This window comes from Rattus norvegicus, chromosome 19 (assembly GCF_021556685.1).
Source record: "Rattus norvegicus strain SHRSP/BbbUtx chromosome 19, alternate assembly SHRSP_T2T, whole genome shotgun sequence".
NCBI classification, from domain to species: domain Eukaryota; kingdom Metazoa; phylum Chordata; class Mammalia; order Rodentia; family Muridae; genus Rattus; species Rattus norvegicus.
This window is the reverse complement of record NC_141552.1, coordinates 517,289-540,000: the sequence shown is the minus strand read 5'-3', so window position 1 is coordinate 540,000 and position 22,712 is coordinate 517,289. Positions and strand designations below refer to the sequence as shown.

Below are 22,712 nucleotides of genomic sequence, written 5' to 3'. Positions count from 1 at the left end.
CTATACCTAGGGAGACAAAAGACAGTCAAAAATATGTTTTGGTTTGTTTTTTCTTGTTTGCTTGCTTTTATATTTACTGTTTGAAACTGAGTGCGCATATGCCAGGCACACATGACACAGTCAGAGGCCAACCAACAGGGGTTGATTCTCTTCTTCACAATACAGGCTTGATGGAGCAAATTCAACTTGTCAGGCCTAACGGCTAGCAACTACCCACTAAGCCACCCTGTCAGCCCAAGAATATATAACTTTGTGTCAGAGTCTTAAAGGAGTCACCTAGAATACCATCATGGGTGTCACATTACCTGGCAGTACCAAGTTTTTAAGAATTTCCGTTCCTGTAGCTGTGGCATTTATCAAGCAAACGTGAGCAGATTCCAAAGCTTCTTGACCATGATCACCCCACAACCTATAAAACAAAACACAAATTGAACATTAAAAAGTTCACTCAAGTATGGCTCTCTTATTTGAACAGTGATATTCACAGTATTCTCTCATAAGACAACATTTTTTTTAAAGATTTATTTATTTATTCCATGTATGTGAGTACACTGTCACTGTCAGACCAGAAGAGGGCAACGGATCTCATTACAGATGGTTGTGAGCCACCATGTGGTTGCTGGGAATTGAACTCAGATCCTTTGGAAGAGCAGTCAGTGCTCTTAACCACTGAGCCATCTCTCCAGTCCATAAGACAACATTTAACAACCATAGCAAACGTGTGGTACAGGAGCTGACATTAATGTGGGGGTTGCATGACAACATAATTGAGAACTTTAATCAACCATACTTCGCATGATATAATCAGTATTACTAAGCTTTGCCTTTCCAAACTCTTCTGTTACTTCTTTCAAACCAGGTAATTCATAAAACAGAAAGTCTAGGGATATTCATCAACATTAAAGAAAATGCGTTAGCAGAGTAGAGCAGCATGCACCTCTTGTCCCTGCCACTCAAGAAGCTCAAGCAGAAGAATCTTTTGAAGCAAGTTCAGGGTCAGCCTGAACAACAAAGTGAGGCCCTATCTCCTTCAAATGCAAACATAAATAAATACATAAGCAGATAAGTAAATAAAGGCAGCATCTTGCATCTAAAACCTAGTCTGCTCTCAATTTCATTTCTTCAAGTGATACAGATCCAGTACATTTAAGATCTTGCCATAAGGTATTTCCCCTGTGACATCTACAAAAACAAGCAAAAATTTTATCAAGGGAAATTACTTATTATCATCTGAAAAAGCCTCACATTGAGTTCTGCAGAAGTGCTTTAAAAGATAATTAACAGTTATTACTATTGCCCTTGGTTGCCTTCAAGTCACTAAAGGTTAAGTCCCTATTCCTCAGGACACCACGCACCTCAGACACAAGACCTGGAGAACCTCAGCTAGGTTTGACTTGGAAGCCTTCTGTAGGAAGACCAGCTTTTGTGATATACAAACTTACAAGGCAGAGAGCTTACAGACAGAACTTACAGACAGTTCTTCTAGCTGTAATAGCTATGAATCACAAAGGGGATGACCAACATGTCATGACAACCATGAGGGGGCAGTAGTGGTCCTCTTATATTGACTGTAACCAACAGCTGTCCAGTTGGACTTAAGGCTTGCTCAGCAAGAGAGAATAACTGTTACTGTAAACCTAGCCAATGACCCAGGGCTAGAGGCCTCACAGATGTTCATAGAGAAGAATCTGTGGCCATCATTTTACTAAATCAGCTAATTCCTAAGCATTCTAAATATTTATCCTTATGCCCACAGATAAATGTAGTTATCACTATTCATCAAAGGAATTTCTCTTTGCAACAAATGGAAATCATTACAGAAAAGCACAACTGGTCAAAAAGCAGGGAACAGGTGACCAAGGGGTGCCCAGCCTCAACTGATACACCCACAGCACAACTTCTGTACCTAAAGCTCAGAGGGCGTCAAGGAAGGGAGGGGAGGCAGAAAGGTTGTAGGAGTCAGAGGGCCAGGAAATCTGCTGGGAGACTACATCTCCTAGAAGTGACGGGGAAGGTACATCCATGGTACCACAATAATGTGGCTGCTACAACACCATCCCACATGCTAACATGGAAGGAGGAAATCTCATGAGCCCACACACATAGAAAAAGAACTACAGCAGCTAAGGGATACTGAGCACCAAATCGTCTCCTTCACAGATGAGTGCCCAATTGATTATCAAATAACAAGTGATCAGCCTTAAGATCATATACACCTAGCTGACACAAAGTAGACTAAGCATGTTGTACTTACATATTGTGTGTGTGTGTGTGTGTGTGTGTGTGTGTGTGTGTGTAAGTGTAATAGCAAAAAACAGGCCGTGATTTCAAGAAGGACCAAGGGGTACATGGGAGAAATTGGAAGAGGGAAAGGGAAGGGGGAAATGATATATTGTTTGATGGAAATATATATATTATATATAAACAATATATTATTTAATTATGATTATATAATTATAATATAATGTTATATTATATACTTATATATTTTATAGATTTTATAAATATATATTATATCATATATATTTTATAAAAATTTTATTTTATAAAAATATATAAATTAGGGGTTGGGGATTTAGCTCAGCGGTAGAGCGCTTGCCTAGGAAGCGCAAGCCCCTGGGTTCGGTCCCCAGCTCCGGAAAAAACAACCCCCCCCAAAAAAATATATATATATTATATACTATATTACATATTATATTATTATAATATAATTATTATATTATACTATATATTGCATCATTATAATATATAATATATAAATATATAATAGCTGATGAACACCCTAATTTCTAATAGGAAGATTAAGAGATGCATACATTAACAACACAGAGGTGCAACAAGAATTAGAAGTGCATGTTATAACCTGATCGATACCGGCATATCACTACAAGGCAAAGTTCATGATCACACATGTCTCATAATTTTGGGGCCAATCTTGCCACCTTTATTCCCCAATTCCTTGACACACATACATACCTTTCAAAATCCCAACCAACTAACAGTCTACTATTTTCTCTTCAGAATGGGAAGACCAAATTATTTGAAAATGCCATTGCCACACAAATACTATCTATCAGATGCCCGGGGAATGCAAAAGACTTTGAGGAGCTTGCCCTGTCACCAATATAAATAAAGCTTATCACCACAAGCTGCACCACTTCATTTTCCATTTACTGAGCACCCAGTCATCACTTTAAAGGGTCCCAGACCACGCTGCTGGCACAGAGCTTTGCCTAGAGCTGGCAAACAGAAGAACAGCTTGGAAAAAAAATCAGAGACCAGAAAGAGACTTTTTCTTTTCCATGGGGGCACAGTCTTATCTGAGTAATAAATGGTTGGGTAGGTGAAGAATGAGCCCTAGAGTACTGGTCCATCCATTTTCTTGTTAGCCTAAGAGCCAGGACTTGATCACTGGCTGCTACCTGCCTACTCAACTTTGTCTCTGCTTCCTTCTGACAGGGCTACAGCAATAAGCAGCTCTTGTTATGACAGATACAATGTAGTACTTTAATGAACAGGACTCAATAAAAATCCTCTTCAGGTGTCCTAGTAACCTTAAGTATCTTCTCGGCTTTGCTGCCTTATCCTTCTACCTACAAGAGTATGTAAGAACTCATAGTTGTTATAGGGGTTCCACTACCTCATTTCTCTCTCTAGAAGCTTGGACAAAGGATGAGCCTGAAAAAGCTAGATGACCCCAAGTTGAAAACATGTATAACTCTAGGCAAATTACCTAACTTTTACAAGTCTTAGTTTCCCTATCAGTATCAAAGGACGCCTGCCTTCAAGGATGTTCTCAGAACTGAGTGCCCAAATCTCTGATAGAGTGCCAACGAGGTGGTCAGCACAAAGAGAAATTCCCATCCTTAGGGACACGGTGTAAGTTCTCTTGGGATCAAGAGGGGCAGGAGGGTAGCAAGCACTTTTATACCCTCCACTGACACAACACACTAAATACACTCAGTAAGTAAGGAATAAGGTGGAGAGAGACAAGGATGGAAAAGTAATCCAAGAATCCACCTGATGGTTTAGATATTCCCTGTCCATTAAGGTATTCACAAATGGTTACTGAGTACTAGAAACGCAACAAGCATGAATTAAAGTATTCTTTATGCGTGTGTGTGTGTGTGGGGGTACTTGATTTATAAGTCACTGTGAACAACAACAAAAATTTAGCTTGGTAATTTTAACGGTAATTACGTTGAAATTGTAGTATTTTTGGAATACTGTTATAAACACTATTAAATTTGATTCTGGGATTGGGGGATGTAGCTCAATTTGGCAAGCGTTCACGATGCCCAGAGTTCCACCCTCAGCACTTAATAAACTGGATGTGATGGTCCACACTTGTAATCTCAGCTGTTGGGACAAAGAGGCAGGAGGATTGCTGCAAGTTAGAGTGCAGTCTGCTCTACATAGCAAGTCCAGGCCACTCAAGCGTGAAAGACAGAAAAAAGGGAGGGAAGCGCAAAAACTTATTTTTGAGCCTGGCCTGGCAGTGAACATTTGCAATCTGAGCACTTGGGACTTGGGACGTAGATGCCTGAGTTCAAGACCAGCCTGGACTGAATAAGACCATTTCTCAATATAAAAGGTGGGAGGGGGAAGGCACTAGTAGCAAAACTTATTTTCTGACTCTTTTTACTCTCCCTGTCCCCAATGTCTTCCTATGGAGCCTAGACTGGCTTTCGATTTCTCATCCACCTGCCTCTGCTTCTCAAGTACTGGGATTACCACGTCCGTCCGGCTTCTTTTAACTTATTTGAAAGGTGTCTAGTGTAAAATGTATAATTACGAACAGAGATTGCTCAGGTGAAACTAGCATTATGCGCGGACGTAGAACAATACCTGACAGGGCGCAGCACACTGCGGTCGGGGTCGGAATGGGGCACTCCCGACCCCCTCGGTTAGCGAACGAGTGTGGACTGCTGTACCGTGCAGCCCAGATTCGCGGAGACACCGTGCACCTCCAACCGCGCACAGCGTGGCGGAGCCGTGCGGGAAGGGGCGATCCGGCCTTCGCCCAGCACTTTGCCCAGTGGCCAGAGCCCAGAGCGCCGGCTCCCCACGCCCCGCACGGCCAGGCGCAGCGGCAGGCCTGTGGGAGGCCGGCCCACGCCGCCTAGGCTCTTAGGCCCCGCCGACCTCCGGAGAGCCTGCAAGCCCGCCGGCTTGCTTACTCGGAAACCCCGGCTCACCTCAGCTGCCGGTCGTACTTTTGCTCCTTGAGTATCTTCCCTTGCTGAGCCATGGCCGCGCTTGCCCCACGATCAGCAGAGCCGCGTAAGTAGGCCTCCACCTACTCGCCCTCACGCAGGCGCATTAAGAGCCTTTAAGCGACCTCCTCCTACGCGCCGCCAGTAGGGGGCGCCGCAGCAACACTGCGCAGGCGTCACTGGGAAGCCGGGGAAACTAGAGGTAGAGTTCCACAGTACGTTTCTCTATACCTGCGGTAATTGTGGAGAACCCCGTCTTTTAAATCAAGTGATAATCCTTATCACTGATAAACTTTAATCCTTTTCTGGGTGAGTTCACAGTTCCTGAGAGTCCGCCAAGAGGAACAGTAATACACCAGCATACTTGTATATTGTATATTCTATATAGAGAAGCTAGCCTGATGGGTAGACAGAGAGGCCTCAGTGCACTGCTTCCCTCCAAGAATGGTCTCCGTGGTGACGCAATAGAAAAAGTCTTTTGAACAAGATTCAACAGCATTAGGTGACAAGTGAAACGTGGATGAGGGAGAGGGGGCGGTGTGTGAGAAGCAGCTGAAGCTGCCTGTGAGGCCCATGAGCAAGGAGGAAATTAACGCTGCAGTTGCCACCATTGATCCACGTGACACAGGATGACTGTCCTGTGGTGGCCGATGCTAAGGGAGGAGCTTATGAGCAAGTTGAGGACAGGAGGTAACAAGAGACTCCCTTCCTCTATCTCAAATCCTACAGGAGTCTCCAGATTCATGGTTGCCATATCTGCCTGCACATCCCGAGATTATTATCCCAGCACATGATGATTGTACATCCCCACACACAATCCCTCTAGCCCTGTGGGGTTGGGGGACCAAAGAGATGGCTCAGTTTGACAGTAATGTTGCTGTGCTAACAAATGCACTTCCCCTGGGCACGGTGTCAGTACCAAAATGAGGGCACAACCTGCTGTGACTTCCCTCCCCAACCCCTATGGAACCCAACTGGTGGGAGAGAAGGGGACAAGGCTTTCCCAGCTTATTATATGTGTCCCTTGTCGCATTCTTTCTCTAGTTAAACAGGTGAAACGTGAGAGATAATAAAATCCATCCAGGGAATGTGAGAAGGTCAAAAGTGAAAGGTGAAAGTTCACTACATAGCCTCTCTCATGCACATTGTCACCAGGAAAGGAAAGGTCGGCAAATGTAATTGGAAAGAACTACATGAAGGTAGGGGAAAGTGGGGAGGGGGGGCGCAGGGCTGCCTGCAATTGTGTGATTTTTGAGAAGCATTCAGTTGTTGTTAACGGTAAAAGGATACCTCAGAGCATGCATTTCTTATAATTTTTTAATATTTATTTATTTATGGGTGCATGTGCAAGAATGCCACGGTGCACTTATGGAGGACAGAGGACAACTTGCAGAAGTCACTTCTCCTCCCTCTCCCTCAACACAGGTTCCAGGAATAAATCCAAGTCTTCCAGTTTGGCAGGAACCTTTACCTGCTGAGCCATCTTGCTGCCTCTCCTCTAAGGAAAAATTATTATTCTTAATTGTGGACATGTGTGAGGATTCACATGCGAGTGCATTAACTATGGGCCATCCCCCTGGGATAGGAGTTGCACGTGGTTGTGAAACATTCAGTGTGAGTACTGAGCAACAAGTGCTCTAAACTGCTGAGCCTTTTCTCCAGCCCTTTAAAAGAATGGGTGCAGAGGAAATGAAAGAAAGGGGGAAGAAAAAATTAAAGAGGGGGTTATCACTGTAGTCACTTCCGTTAAAAGAATAAAGCAGGGCTGGAGAGATGGCTCAGCGATTAAGAGCACCCGACTACTCTTCCAGAGGTCCTGAGTTCAATTCCCAGCAACCACATGGTGGCTCACAACCATCTATAAAGAGATCCGATGCCCTCTTCTGGTGTATCTGAAGACAGCTACAGTGTGCTCATATGCATAAAATAAATAAATCTTTAAAAATAAAAGAATGAAGTGGGGCCTTTGTAGAAGCAAGCTTTAGCCCATGTGTGAGGAGGACAGGGTTAAAACATTTGGGTGGAGGTTTCACAACGTGGTGGGGGGTGGTAAAAAGATTTTAATTCCCTTTGGTAAGCAAAACTTTCATAGTGTTTTATGGGAAAGACTAATATTTAATGGGTTTTACATGTTCAACCTGCTTCACACAGAGAGGATAGGCTTGGATTGGGGGAGGGAAATAGCCCAACTTAAGAATTAGAAAAAAAATATTCTGATATTTCTGGTCAAGCCCAATTCAAGTCTGTTATTTCATCCATCCTTACTGATCTCTATCCAGAGACATTGGATCTATAGTTGTGGGGGTGGGGGACTGAGGACAGCCTGTTGCCTGTGAGAGAAAGAAAACAGTATGTGTATTGTTCTGCTTGACCTCTAGCCTTCCCTGCTGCCCTTGCCACCTTTGCTTTCCTCCCAGGTGCTCATTCACGCCTCCCCTAACCTCATGAGCAGCCTGAGGCAACAGTGATCTACAATGTTCACAACTGGCTCCCCATTTAACCTTTACAAAGTATTTGATAAATGTATGTTAAAAGAAGGATAAAGGACTCCTGCTACATTTACTTACTTCTATTTATGTATGTGAGCCTGAGTGAGTTTATGTGCAGGAACTGCTGGAAGACAGAAAAATGAGGCCAAATCTCCTGAGACTGCAATTACAGAAGATTGTGAACCACTGTGTGGGTGCTAAGAATTGAACCTGGAGGGCTGGAGATGGCTCAGTGGTTAAGAGTACTCACTGCTCTTCCAAAGGTCCTGAGTTCAATTCCCAGCAGCCACACCTGTCTGATGTTGTCTTCTAGTGTGCAGATATACATGCAAAGTACCCAAATACATAAATAAATAGATCTTAAAAGATTTAAAAATAAAGGAATTGAATCTGGGTCCCCTGGAAGAGCAGCCAGTGCTCTTAGCCATAAAGCCATCTCACCATATTTTCTTGAGTTCTGATTGTTTGAGGTCTAGATGTAGTATTACATACTTTTTTTTTTCTTCTTTTTTTTGGAGCTGGGGACCGAACCCAGGGCCTTGTGCTTGCTAGGCAAGTGCTCTACCACTGAGCTAAATCCCCAACCCCCAGTATTACATATTTTTAATCCAAGCACTTAGGAGGCAGAGGTAAGCCGAGTTGTAAGTATAAGGCCAGCAGCCTGGTCTATATAACAAGTGCAGTCTACATAAGTGCCAAGCCAACCAGAGCTACATCCAGAGCTACATCCAGAGCTACATCCAGAGCTACATAGAGAGACTCAGTCTCAAATAAGCAAATCATGAAGTTCGGGAGTTAGAAAGATGGCTTCTCAAGTAAAGACACTTAATACTGAAATTGACAGCTTGAGTTTGATAGCCAGGACCTGCATGGTGGAAGAAAAAAGGAGTACTGAAAATTGTCTTCTGATCTACACATATGTTCCATGGCATCTGGACACACACGCACATGCACACATACATGGACATGTGCACATGCACGCACACAAAGATGAATGAAGAAAGGATGTTCAGTGCAATGCTACTCTGCAATGTTGAAAACTAGAAAGTATACCAGAGCAATGAATGAATAGTAAGTGTAAAGTTTTGAAAGGTTAGTCAAGCATTGACATGCTAACTTAGGGGCAGTAAGAGAAAACAAACAATAAATAAATAATAAACAAACAATAAATAAACAAACAGATACATTTTCTTAAGTATGTTTTTCTGATTCTAACAAAGTTTTTGCAGTAGAAATATATTCTACAATTTGAAAAGAAATGTTTGGGGTTTTAAATGTGCCCAACAAACTAAGAAAAAGTGAAAGGATAGAAATCATAAGAACAGAGAATTAGGGTTGGAGCAATGGCTCAGTGGTTAAGAGCACTGACTGCTCTTCCAGAGGTCCTGAGTTCAATTCCCAGCAACCACATGATGGTTCACAACCATCTGTAATGGGATCTGATGTCTTCTTCTGGTGTGTCTGAAGACAGCTACAGTGTACTCATATAACATAAAATAAATAAATCTTTTTAAAAAAAACAGAGAATTGTATCCTGGGTGCCAGAAGTCATAGTTACCATAGCATCTGACCATCTTTTCAGCCTCCTAGGCTCTCTAATCTTATCTTACAGATCAATAAATAAAGGAAGTGAAAGTTCAGACTCAAAGAGGTGAAGCTGTTTGCACCAGGTCACACAGCCAGTGATCCTGGGAGTGTGAACAGCATCTGCCTGGTCTATCTGTGTCTACATTCCAGACTCATTACTTCACATCATATGTATACACATACACTCAAACTGGAACTGGAACTGTATGTGGTGTGTGTGTGTGTGTGTGTGTGTGTGTGTGTGTGTGTGTGTGTGTTGCTAGGGATCAAATCTAAGAGCTTCTTTTTAGTACTAAAAGTAAGGATTCCAGCCTAGCCCACAAGCCCTATATATAGCGAGGAGTGAGGTGGAAGCATTGTTCAGCCTGTTGGTGAGGCACTGGACATCTGTTGTTTCAATATTCGTCCACAGAGATCCCCAGAAGATGGGCAAGGCTGGGGCAACCCCTCTCTTCTAGAGCAAAAACGGCTGTACTTTGGAGAAGGGAAGTGAGACCTGGCCAAGGTTATGTGACAAATGAGACATGGCTTTGCAAGCTGCCCACACTCTCTTCCTTCAGCCCTTTCTCATACTCCCACATCCCTTGTCCCCTGCACCACTGATGTCTCTGAGACCAAAGAGTAACCTCTCAAGCAAATAAATTAACACAGCTTTAAAAAGAGCATATAACTGAACCTGGAGGTGTCCTGATGGGAGATAGTCTACCCCAAGTTGACCTGAGTCCAGCACCAGGGGGAAATTACTGGGAATGGCTGCAGGAAAGAATTGGATCTTCTGCTTGGTATAATATATTGTACATACTCTAATCCTTTTAAGCACAGAGACTGCTCTTTCCACTTTCATTTTGTATCCCCCCCGCCCCCCCCCCCGCCAACTCTTCCCATCTCTGGTCTCCTCTCTAGAATCTACACAATGTTCTCCTTTGCCTTCCTTGACTCCTTTTGTATGCTTTTAAAATGAGAAACGAATGTGAAATCCACTTTCCCCCTTGCTGTGATTTCAAAGGGCGTGAGTGAGGAGTCCAGCAGCCTGGATCTTCAGCTCTGCTTGTCATTCACTGTGTACTTTTGGCCCATCATTCAACCTCTCTAAGCCTTGCTCTCTTCATCTGTAAAATGGGGTGCAAATCTCTCTCCCAGGGGTGTTATGCAGGTGATAGTGGATGCACATCGAGGTGGAGAATTGCAATTTTCTTCTTATTTTTTAAACTTTTATGTGTATGAGTGGTTTGCCTGCATGTGTGTCCGGGCACCATTTGCATGTCTGGTGCCTAAGGAAGCCAGAAGAGGGTGTCGAATTACTTGAATTTGAGTCACAGACTGATGGGGTGTAATGAATCCAACCTGGGCTCTTTGCAGGAGCCACACATGCTCTTAACTGCTGACTTATTTCTCTAGCCTCCCCCCGCCCCCAACTTTATTCTTTTTAAAGACTATTTCATTTTACTTCATCTCATATTTTGTGTGTGAGTATTTTTGCTTCTAAGCTTGTGTATGTATATACACTTTCATGCCTGGTGCCTGTGAGAGTCAAAAGAGGGTGTCAGATCCCCTGGACTGTGAGTTAGAGACAATTGTGGGCTTCCGTGTCAGGGCTGGGAACCAAACCCAGGCCCTCCACAAGCACGAGTGCTCCTAACCACCGAGCCACCCAGCCACCCAATTTTATTCTTTAAGTATTATAAATAAATATAGAAGAGGCCTCAATTGCTATGAAGAAGAAGGGACAACAGGTTCTGTACCATCCAAAGATCCTGAAGGGATTGTAGTTCTTTCAGGGAAAGAGTATTCTGTTCACTGCAGTCGACAGACTCTACACTTCCCCTGAAGGCCACTGCCTTGCCAAGCTGTAGGTGATGTTTCTAGCTTGGGGATCTAGAGCTTCAGTAATGTTAGAATTGCCAGATGTGAGGGTACATGCCTTTAATCCCAACACTTGGGAGGCAGAGACAGGCAGATCTCTGAGTTGAAGTCTAGCCTGGTCCACAGAGCCAGTTCCAGGACAACCAGGGCTACAGAAAGACACTCTGTCTCAAACCAACAACAAACAAGTATTGTCAGAATCTCTATGGTTGCTGATCAACCCCAGTATCCAGAGTATGAGTCTTCTACCCCTACCCTGAGGTAAGATCTGTATTGAGAGCCCCTTTCTGCCCTTGGGTCAAAGAGGGCAACTTTGAGGTCTAGCAAATCACTGAGGTCAGCTCAGCTGACGAGCTATCCATTAATGAAACATCTTTATCTAGGGAAGTGGAAGAGGAAATTGAGAGAGTCAGGCATACAGAGGAGCCAGGTAGGTGAGATGAAAGGTCAGCCAAGAGCAGAAACGAAAACAGCAGCCCCTGGCCAATGTCTGACCAGCAGAGAGATTTTACACATGGTTCATCAGTTCTCTTGGGCATAGGGCCCTGGGTGCAACTATTTGTCTGTCCTTCCATCCACCCATCTGTTAATCTTCCCCAGACTGTCTGCTGAGGCCTATCCAGAAACAGTCTTATCCTTGGCACAAGGCCACATGTTAAGATGAGTCAGATTGGGCCTACTGGAGTCAGTGGGTGGAAGACAGAAGATATACCAAGACGAAGGATACAGCAAGCACCAGGGCTGGTGGATGGGGAAAGGTTGGGCCAAGGCAGGTCTTAAGGTATCTTGACTACAAAGGGAAGGGCCAGCAGGGGCATTGACGTCCAAGAAGAGGCAAAGAGAACACACAAATAGTACGTTTTAGGAAGATAAGCAGAAAGTCCCTGAAGGAGGGAGGGAGGCTCCAGAGCATGAGAGGAGGCTGGGAGGCAAGACTGGATCTGCGATTCCACTAGAATGTCTTCAGTGGGTCTAGCCTCCTGCCAGCACACTGGTTGATGCTGTTACTTTCTACTTTTATTTCAGGGTTCTAATTGCCCTTGGGCCAAGGGTTTAAAGATTGCCAATCCTATGCCTGTTTCCCACATCTACTCCAAGATGCCCAGATCCTCATATCCACAGGATCCCCTTGTCCTCGTAGCTTCTGAAATGAGACAATCTGGGTATGAACGCCTGACGCTCCAGCTAGCCGACCTTGGGCAAGTCATCCGACCTTTTCCTGCCTCAGTCCCCTATTGTGTTCTATAGCAGCAGTATAGGCGCTATGGCTGGAAGAGGTGGCTATATCACAGGAAGGACCCAAAACTTGACCCAGCGCCACCACAGCATCTGGAAAAACAGGCTAAGTAAGCTTCAGTTCTGGACGTTTGCTGGTCAGTGGAGCAGGGAATCTGGGGACCCAACATCCAGGTCTTCAATGATGGATAAGCCTGGGGTGGAGGAAGCAGTGTGAAATCCTGTAGTCCTCAATGTGGATGGTATCTCCTGTCCCAGAGTTCCTATATGTGCTGGCAAAAAGGGAAGGAGGGTGGTGGGGACTCAGGACCGATAAGAGATGAGTAGGCTTATCTCTTCATGACCTCCTATCGCGACCTGGGACTTCACTGGCCAGTGGGCGTGTGGGGGCAGGGCAGGACCAGCCTCTTTTGCACTGTTGGGGGGTGGGGGGCGGGTCCCTGGGGAACCGCTCCTCCCGCCCGCCGCCACTTTAAGAGGCTGCTCCACAGCAGCAAGCGAGGCCGGAGCGGCAGACGGAGCGAGCGGACAGAACGGAGTCGGCAGGTGCAGGGCCGCGGAGACAGCAGCGGCATGACCGGCCACCACTGTTGGGGCTACGGCCAGGACGACGGTAGGCGCAGACCCCTGGTTCTCACCCAGCTGGATTCACTGCGACCCGCGCGTCCGACCAGGTTTTTCAGAACCCGCAAGCCCCACGCTCCAGAACCCACTCGGACCTCTCTCTCTCTCGTGCAGTCCTCAGAACCCAACCCCTGCCCTGCTTCCTCTGATCCGGGCGCAAAGTCCGTGCTGGCCCCAGGCCTGCCCGCGAACCACTGGGTAGCTGAGCGCGTCCGGCCGCCGCCTCCGCGCAGCGCGGGACTGCAGCGCTGGGTCCCACCCGGCCCCGCACTCTCGCTCCCCCGGCGTGCGCAGCGCTTGCAGGTGGCTTAGGGCGACGGAGGCGGGAGGGGGGTGGCCGAGTCGCAGCGCCGTGCGCGGGTGTCATTGCGGGGAGCGCGCACAACGGGTATGCAAGGACTCCTCGGAGCTGGGCTCCGTGTCCCCACGAAAGAGTTTCCCCATTGGAGTGTCCGAGCTGCGGTACAGACTGGTATGCGGGGAAAGAGGGAGAAGGGCACTTCGGGACACAACGGGAACGTCTGGGTTTCTACACCTAGTAGAGTGTTTCAGTGTGTCCTAAGTGAGTGGGGCCATGGGTACCGGGTCTGGCCAAGAGGACCGTTCCCCAATTCTACCTTAGTTTCCTAGGCATGGTGAGCCAGACAGCTTGAGTGTGGGTCTGGGGCAGGTCATCTCCGTTTGGGTGGGTTTCTTGCCAAGAAGAGATAGGGTGCGGGGCAAGGAAGAGCTTCTCTATTTCCCAGAGAAGAAGGATGACCACCCAGGATCCCGATTGTCAGGAGGGGAACCCAGGCAGGAAAGTGAAGAGGGGAGCAAGTGCTGGAGGGGGTACTATTCCTCCAGCCCCACTTTTTCCAGGGATTGTCACTTTGTGAGAGCAATTGAACATCCTGGGCTATTTACTGTCTGTGGTAGGAAATTGCAACTGACCAGAGGGAATCCCATGGTTGCTGCATTTTTCTGCCCTCTTTGGGACCCTCAAAGACTAAGAATCATGTTTTTTGGAAGGACAACCTTAGATTTGGACATACTAGACTGGACAGTGACATTCAGGGTAAAAGGGGGTGACAGAGACCAGCAGAGATGGCAAGAGAGGCAGAGAAATGCCAGGTTAATAAAAGACCATCTTCTGCCTGCAATGCATTGGATCCACTTTTAAGTGCCGCCCTGCCGCCCTACCGCCCCCGTAGTCCCAGTGCCCGTTCCTCACCTTCCTACTAGCCCTGTCCTCTAGCTCTGTGCTTTGAGCATCCTTGAACAGCTTGTTCTCTTCAGGCACCTACCCCTCACGCAGTCAGACCTGAGCGGTCCAGCTCAGGAAAGGGAAGGACAGAGGACAGAGGTGCCCAAATGCTGCAGCGCTCACAGGGCTTCAAAAATAACCCACTAGGGCTGGGCCACCATTCTGAGTCATCCATTGGGGACACAGCTCTGTCGGCACCTGCTGCTGTTTTCTCGGGAAAACTTAAGAAGCCAAAAAGGGGGAGAAGCACCAGCCGGCAGTAGCTCTAAAAATAGGCTGCCTCTCAGGATGTTCCCCAGGGAGATGCTGAGCCTCCCCACTGCAGATGGAGTCTCTGGGAGGCAGGTGGTGGGTGCCTGTGGGTGTGCATGCAGGTGTGTGTGTGTGTGTGTGTGTGTGTGTGTGTGTGTGTGTGTACATACATGCATTCTTGGGTATATGTGTGCATGGGTATGCGGTCCTCTGTGGTCCCTTCATTGGGATTCCAGTAGAAGGTGTTTATGTATGAGGGTGTATATGTGTATGTGTCAGATGTATTCAGCAGGGTTGAGGTGTATGCAGGGAGAGCTTGGACTTTCATGATCTGCTCAGTCCCGGTCACTGCATATTCATGCATATATGTATGTACACAAGAAGATCTATATGGACTTGTCAGCACATGTTTGAAGAAGACAGGTAGAGGCAGTACATACAGATGCTATATGTTTATACCCATGCATGTGACATGCTGTGTGCTTATACTGGTATACATACATACATACATACATACATACATGAGCACACATGGCTGGCATGGCTGACCCCCCATTTCTCATTTATGACATAAACCCCATGCTACTTTCTACCCTATAAAGTTGTGGTTGTGAGGAGAAAACACATCCCCTACCGAAAGCCAGGTTGATGAGAGTTTTTATTATTCCAAATGTCAAGTATGTGCTAAGTTCCTTGGGGTACAGGAAGAGGCCAAATTGCTGATAGGGTTAAGTAAAATAGAGAGGCTTCAGATGCCCAAGGGCATCCCTGAGTGTTTGCTGGGGGTTGGGTGGAGTTACTCTCTGGAACCACCTCTGAGCTTATGGCTGTGTTATATGCCCTGTCCTATAGTACTTCTCTGGGCTCATATCCATGTTGGGGAAGGGAATGGATTTGAAAGCTGTTTCCCTGACAAGGTAATGGCAGGTGAATGAAGAAACGAAAGAGGTGGGATTAGGATTCAGGGTTGTGCTCCCCAGAGCTTGTCTTATCCCCCAAAAGCTTGGCTGGCCTGAGTCCTTGACCCTTCTCTACCTATAGGCCCTTCAAATTGGCACAAGCTGTATCCTATCGCCCAGGGAGACCGCCAGTCACCCATCAATATCATATCCAGCCAGGCAGTGTACTCACCCAGCCTACAGCCACTGGAGCTTTTCTATGAAGCCTGCATGTCCCTCAGCATCACCAACAATGGCCACTCTGTTCAGGTGGACTTCAATGACAGTGATGACAGAACCGGTAAGTGGCCCCTGCCAAGACCTGGCACCAATCAATCCCCTTTGGGCTCACACCACCTCGGGTGGGCAGTCTTAGGAGCGGCAGCTTGCTGTGGTAGGGAAGTTAAGCTCTCCACTCTCACTGGCTGTGGTAAAGCCTGGAGCTCAGCGTCAGCCTCTCACTGCATAAAATGGAGCAATAAAATCTACAGACATAGAGGAAGCAGTGGAAAAAATTTGAAATGATGTTTATAGTCCTGAGTAAAACAGATGTTCAAGAAATGCTAACTCCCTCCCTTCTGCTCCTCTCAGAGCTTCAGATCAGTTTTGTTTTCACTCTTAACCACTCACTGACCTGCCTGTGGCCTGGACCCCAGCCCTCTTCACTGTGATCAGGACAGGCCCCCAAAGGAAGAGGAGGACTGAGGTGTTCTCTGTGTCCAAGTACATGCTAGAATTCAGGCAGCCACACCTAGGTGGTGGTGGTGCATGCCTTTAAGCCCAGCGCTCAGGAGGCAGAGGCAGGCAGATCTTTGAGTTGGAGGCCACCCTGGTCTAGTACTGAGCAAGTTTCCACAAGGGCTACATAGAGAAACCCTATCTCAAATAAAAACACACAAAAAGAATTCTGCTAGCCTCTCATTTAGTCTTCCCAAGAACCCATTACAGTGGCTGAAGCTCAGTTGTAGAACATTACCCAGCATGCACAAGGCCCTGCATCAACCCATCTGGGGCTAGGGATACAGCTTAGTTGGGACAGTGCTTGCTTAAAATGCAAAATTCCCTGGTTTGGAGCCCCAGCATCTCATAAAACCTAGGTTCATTAGTACATACTTGTAATCCCAGAATTCCAGAGGTGGAAGTGAAAGGATACAAGTTCAAGGACAGCCTTGGCTACATAGTGAGTTTTAGGCCAGCCTGGGTTAATGATCCCATCAACAATACCTCTCTGCCACCCCATCAGATGGGTTAGCAAATCCTCAGTAAGGGAAGAAAGCCTAGCAGACCCCTAGGAGCAAAGGACAAAGCACCCCTTCATACTGACTCTAGAAAAAGTTTCACACAGAGCCCCAGACATAGTTTATGGAGAAGCAGTCTATTGGCCGGAACATACCTGCTACAGCTTCATAGGTCCCTCCAACTTATCCCTGACCTTCAAGGTCCTCCCCATAATGGTCTAGAGTGAGGCCTGCAGGAAATTGTGGCAGTACCTTCAGAGGCCTCTTTGCTTTAGGACTAGAGTCCAGGTTTCCAGAATAAATCCTAGACCAAGGCCTTAGGAAAAACTGTATAGTGAAGGAACATTCTTATCACAGAGTCTGAGAGAGAGAGTGAGTGGGATGAGAAGAGAAACTGTTAGAGGTTTTTTTTTTTATATAAGGAAATGTAATTTATTTTATTTTATTATTTTTATTTATTTTTGCTCTTCCCTGACCCCTACTCAATGAAAGCATTCAGGAGAACTTAGCTGTCAAACAGAAAATCAGGAGAAAAGAAAGCCCAGCCTTTCACAAGGAGAATGACTTTAGTTACTTAGCTCTGAGTCCCCTTGTTAGATATTTAAAAAAAAAAAGAAGAAAAGAAAGGAGACTGGGCTGTAGTTTTTCCAGAAGAGGCAAGCCTAACTGAGCTTTGGAAAAAAGAGACTACATATTACCTAATTTTGTATTCTAAGAAGAGTCTCGGGAAGGCAATAAGGGACCCTGGATGACCCTGGGTGGCAGTTATGTTGGAGCAGTTTTCATGGCTGTCCCTTAGAACAGCCTTTCAGAGGTTCAACTCAGCCTCTTTGTCTTAGGACCGGAGTCCAGATTTCCAAGGCAAATGCCCAGGCAGAGGCCTTAGGGAATAGTCTTCAGTGAGTATTTAGATTAACTGGTCTGAGGACTCACACTAGAGGCCTGGCTGGAGCTCTGCTTCCCCAGGGAGCCAGTGGAAAGAGGAAGACAGGTGGATCTCTGCCATCACCCACTGTAGGTTACTGTGGAGGTCAAGTGGGCTGAGACCCACAGAGCTTCAAATCATAGAGAGTTCGCAGTGAGCAGCAGAACGTCTACAATCGTATAAAGTGGCTGTTCTCAGTCTGTGGAAACTGATCCTTTGGAACTGTGGATGGAATGACCCTCTCAAAAGGGTCACTTAAGACCATCAGAAAACACAGATATTTACATTACTATTTATAACAGTAGCAAAATTACAGCTATGAAGTAGCAACAAAAAGAATTTTATGGTAGGGGGCAGTCATCCCAACAAGAGGAACTGTATTAATGGGTCAGAGCATTAGGGAGGTTGCAAACCACTGATACAAAGTAAGAAGTGGGACACCCCTCTGGCACCATCCTGTAAGGTTAGGAGAAGTATGCTCAGACAGTTTGAACCCTGCAGCTGGATCTGCAAGTCTCTGGACCACAGAAGGCTAATGTTCCATGCAGAGCCACCAAGCTCAGGCCCTGATCTCTTTTGTACTATGGCCTTGGATAGCCTACTTCTGACATAAAGTAGCAGAGATGGACCTCTGGACTTTGTCCTGGTCACCAATTGTGAAGTGGCCTAGTGGAACTGAGCTTAGAGATGTCACTTGATCCTAGGAGCTCACATTCAGGCCTAGCAGGGCAGAGCCTTTCCACGCACTGATCTCTTTCAGATGGAAATTCTATCAGTCCCAAGAGGCCTTATGTGTAGCCCTAGATCACCAGCTCTGAAGGTGAGAAAGTTACAAAATCACCATGGCTGGGGTCCTCCAAAGAGGCTATTTATACAGGAGGCTCCAGAACTGACTGGGGATGTAGGGACTCTCATGAACGAGCCTCCTGTTCCAAGGCATGTTCTAGCGAGGCTCCGGTTGGAGGGAAGCAATGAAGCCTGGTTGGTGGGGCACAGAAGCTATGGGTTTGTACAGTGGGTATGTGATCTTGCCTCAGTTTCCTCCTTTCCAGCCAGGCAAGGTGACACACCCCTTTAATTCCCAGCACTGGGAGACAGAAGCAGGCAGATCTCTGTGAGTTCAAGGCCAGCCACAGGCCAGTCTGAGATACATAGTGAGACCTTGTCTCAAATAAATAAATAAATAAATAATAACAAAAGCAAGATAAAATTGGTCCCAAAATAAATTCTGTGCCTCCTGAGCTACTGAGATAACTAAAAAAGTATTTGTTTCCGTTCAGCCGAGGGTCAGGCCCCCAGAAATGGGGTGCCTATTGTTGTAGGAACAAAGGGTCTGAGAAACTGGAGGCCAGCTTCCACAGGAAATCTGACTGGAGTTGGTTGGGAGGGTCCAATACAAAGCCCTACTCTATCAGAACAGGCTCCTTAACTATTCAGTAGGCTATCACACCTTCTGCCTTGACCCAGGCTGGGAGTCACACTGTAGGGACTGGAGGGACAAACCCATGTCCTATCCAGCAAGCTTTCCTCATGGAAGATATAGTCCTTAGCCAGGCTTGGTAGTGCATGCCTATGATCTTAGCTACTCTGGAGGCTGACGCAGGAGAACAGTACGTTTGAAGCGAGTCTAGCAACATAGCAAGACTCTACCTCAAAATAAAAAAGTCCAAAAAGCATTGGCGATTATCTCAGTGGTAGAGTGCTTGCCTACAATATTTGAGGCCCTAAATTCAATCCCCAGGACAGATAAATTATGGAGCAAGCCCTTGGTTGGGATATAGTTCATCAATAGAGTGCTTGTCTAACATGCATAAAGCCCTGGGTTTGATCCCCACCATCACAAACACACAGACACACAGACACACACACAGCCCTAGGTTTGATTCCCAACATCACACACACACACACACACACACACACACACACACACACACACACACACACACAGACACACAGACACACCACACAGTCCCTACCTGGACTGCCTGGGTCCTGGCACTGTCGCTCACCAAGCTGATTTTCTCCTATATAAATGGCTACATCACACTTCTTTCCACAGTGGTTGCCGGGGGCCCTCTGGAAGGGCCCTATCGTCTCAAGCAGCTCCACTTCCACTGGGGCAAGAAGCGAGATGTGGGCTCAGAGCACACAGTGGATGGCAAGTCCTTCCCCAGCGAGGTGAGATCTTTTTCACTGCATCCCTCTGTTGCCTGGGGAAGAAGGGCATGTGAGGTAGTGGGGTTGGCTGGGGCTCAAGAATGCCTGGAGAAGGGCTCTGAAGAGCATGTGGAGGAGCACCTGGGGCCTTTAGGAGAAACACCCCCCCCCACCGCCCCATCTGCATGCTGTCCACACGTACCTGAACTACACATGCTGGAGTTTTAGGACAGACCCAGAATGGGATGGACACTGCCTGTGGTTCTCCAGGGACTCTCTAGGATCCTGAGGTTGTAGCCCCACCTCCTGCAGAGGGAGCAAGGGAAGACTGATTTCATGCCCTTGCTGTTTCTGGAGGCACTCAGCCCTGGCCTGGCCTGGCTTGTTCTTGCCTCTCCAGCTTCATCTGGTTCACTGGAATGCCAAGAAGTACAGCACTTTTGGGGAGGCGGCTGCAGCCCCTGATGGCCTGGCTGTGGTTGGCATCTTCCTGGAGGTGGGTGGTGGATCCCCAGGGCTGGGAAGAGTATGGGAGACTCACATTCCCTTAGTTTTGGAATGAAGGGATGGGGGCTCACACCGTCTTCTTCCGGACAGACAGGAGACGAGCACCCGAGCATGAACCGCCTGACAGATGCACTCTACATGGTTCGGTTTAAGGTGAGACCGGCAGGTTTGCTGTTCCTATCTGGAGCGGCCAGCTGGTGAGAGAGAGTGGTTGAGACTGGCTCATGGAGTGGCCCATTCACTTTTGCATTCTGGCATCACCCCTAGCTAAGACCCAGTGTGAGGGCTGGTCCCTCAGGCCACGGATCTGGCCTTCTTCATCAGGACCCTATGGGTGCCTAGCATAAGACATCTAATCATATGGACGGTGGTCTGCACCTCTTCCCAGAGAGGGCATCCAATGGGAAGGGTATGAACAGGATGACCAGAGAGCCTCCGAAGCCACAGTTTTTACATGTAAGCAAACCAGAGAGACTGGCCCTGGCTGGGAGGAAGCACCCAGGGTCACAGTTATTTGCCTACAGTTTACATCATCATGTCAAGAAGAGGCCCAAATGTTACTGACAGCAATGAGCAAGGAAACCCCTGGGCTGGTCTTGGTAGGAGCTCTGTACTAATTCCTGGGTTCTCATCCTTCTCAGGACACCAAAGCCCAGTTCAGCTGCTTCAACCCCAAGTGCCTGCTGCCCACCAGCCGGCACTACTGGACCTATCCTGGCTCCCTAACCACACCCCCACTCAGCGAAAGTGTCACTTGGATTGTGCTCCGAGAGCCTATCAGAATCTCTGAGAGGCAGGTGAGTCTTCCCAGAGTTCCACGGATACAAACATTCAGATTCCAGCCCTGGCAGGATGACTCCCAACCAGCAAGATGTGGTCTGGGCCTGTCCATTTGGCCATCATTTTGACTACTAAACCATAGGATCTTTGATTGATGTCAGCTTGCTTGCTAGTCCCGAGGACCCAACCACGGCAGGAAGGGAAGTGGCCTGATCCTGGGATCACTGTGCTGCAGTCAGAAAGCTGCAGTTGCCCAAATGCCTCAGTTGGACAAGATCAGAACAAGACTTCTGGTCTCCTGTTCAGGGGCTCATTCAGAAGCAAATAACTAAGGTTGACTCTCAAAGAAAAGAAAGGGCTGGGAGAGTGGAGTCACACAGGAGAAGCAGAGGGTAGAGCTCCCTGAGCAGCATCCGGGATCTAAGAGAAAAAGAGCACCCCGCCCATCCCCACCCTGACCATCCTTTTTGTCTTAAGATGGAGAAATTTCGGAGCCTGCTTTTCACCTCAGAGGACGATGAGAGGATTCACATGGTGAACAACTTCCGGCCACCACAGCCGCTGAAGGGCCGAGTGGTTAAAGCATCCTTCCAGTCCTGAATTTCCCACCCACCCAGCCAGGGCACCATCCTCTCAAGGGCTTCCATGTCAGCAGACACCAAACCATCTGAGGCTCGCTCCCGAGGGGTGGAGGGTGCTACAGGCCCTCCTTCAGCTGGCTTGCTCCTTGACCACATTGAAGGGTTCTGAATAGAACTCTTGAGTAGGGGGTAGCCTCCTGCTGCCCTGGGGGCTAGAAGAACAGGAACTGAGCATAGCCCAAGCCTGGACTGCCTCTGTTCCCCCAGACCCAAAGGCCCTGAGAACTTCCTTTTGTCTTCCCTGTTGGCTGTATCAGCAGCCCCAACTGGAGTTCACACTGTGATGGCCAAGACACAGCTCCCCGGGGGGTAGGCAGCTGTCTCAGCCATAAAGACTCAAGCAATAATTAGAGGTGGGCAGAGCTGCCCACTCTGCATTACCTCTTCTTCAGGCCTCTGCCATACATGCACCTCACTGCCAGGCCATTACTATAGCACCCAGATGCTGGAGGCGATGTGGCCTCCTCCAGCCATCTGCTGCCACGGGCAGGCCCTGGCTTTTGCTTATATACTATCTCCCTTCGTTCCTACCCAGCCACCAAAGCCACCTACATAACAAGCCACTCATGTACTAGCAAATAAATTCATTTATTCATGGAACAGATTCTCCCCGAGTGTCTGTGCTGTGTCCAGTACTGTTCTAGGCTCTGGGGAGCGGGTGCTAGTGAGTCAAGAAGGGACTAGCACTGACTGGGGTAGAAGCTGTGGGAGCAGTGTGAGAAGCTCCCTCTTTGGGAGAAGATATTATTTCTAGCCAGTGTTCTGAGGCCCAGAGGAGTTTGAGGTAGGACAATTGTAAGGCTCCCAAGGGAGAGCTTAAAGTGACAATAGAACTGATCTATAGGGCAAGGGTTTGGGTGGGGGTGGGGCTACTAAGGAGCCATTGGCAGGGCCAGGTGTGCAAATGGGACAGATTCCTGCAGAGTGAGGGGAGGAAGTAGTGGCCTGTGGCTAGGAGACAGAGAAAAGCAGAGACCAGGTGAGAAAGAAGAGACCAGAGAATGTTTCCAGGT

At 47.4% G+C, this 22,712-nt stretch overlaps 2 protein-coding genes and 1 long non-coding RNA gene across 9 annotated transcripts in view; 2 read left to right on the top strand and 1 right to left on the bottom strand.

Moving 5' to 3' along the window:
- The window catches only part of Nae1 (NEDD8 activating enzyme E1 subunit 1), a 26,235-nt gene extending 20,941 nt beyond the window's left edge, over positions 1-5,294 (bottom strand). Inside the window, 3 exon segments of the mRNA NM_032072.4 lie at positions 1-6; positions 306-409; positions 5,199-5,294. The exon segment at positions 1-6 is cut by the window's left edge and continues 55 nt beyond it. Coding sequence (NP_114461.3) covers positions 1-6; positions 306-409; positions 5,199-5,251 — 163 coding nt within the window. The 5' untranslated portion in view covers positions 5,252-5,294.
- LOC147998764 (uncharacterized) lies at positions 5,029-12,501 on the top strand. Of its 4 annotated transcripts, XR_015643712.1 has the most exons (4): positions 5,029-5,283; positions 6,261-6,415; positions 6,642-6,830; positions 12,182-12,501. It is a non-coding gene; the product is annotated as an uncharacterized LOC147998764 (long non-coding RNA). The 4 variants fall into 4 exon arrangements; XR_015643710.1 differs by lacking the exon at positions 12,182-12,501 and having other exon boundaries at positions 6,642-7,170; XR_015643709.1 differs by lacking the exons at positions 5,029-5,283; positions 12,182-12,501 and adding an exon at positions 5,388-5,525 and having other exon boundaries at positions 6,642-7,746.
- A 367-nt stretch (positions 12,502-12,868) lies between these two features.
- Ca7 (carbonic anhydrase 7) lies at positions 12,869-22,301 on the top strand. Of its 4 annotated transcripts, none has more exon segments than NM_001106165.1 (7): positions 12,869-13,004; positions 15,555-15,752; positions 19,674-19,792; positions 20,172-20,267; positions 20,369-20,431; positions 20,920-21,075; positions 21,536-22,301. In NM_001106165.1, coding segments are annotated over 7 exon segments (795 nt in total). In that variant the 5' UTR covers positions 12,869-12,964; the 3' UTR covers positions 21,659-22,301.
- The last annotated feature ends 411 nt before the right edge of the window (positions 22,302-22,712 follow it).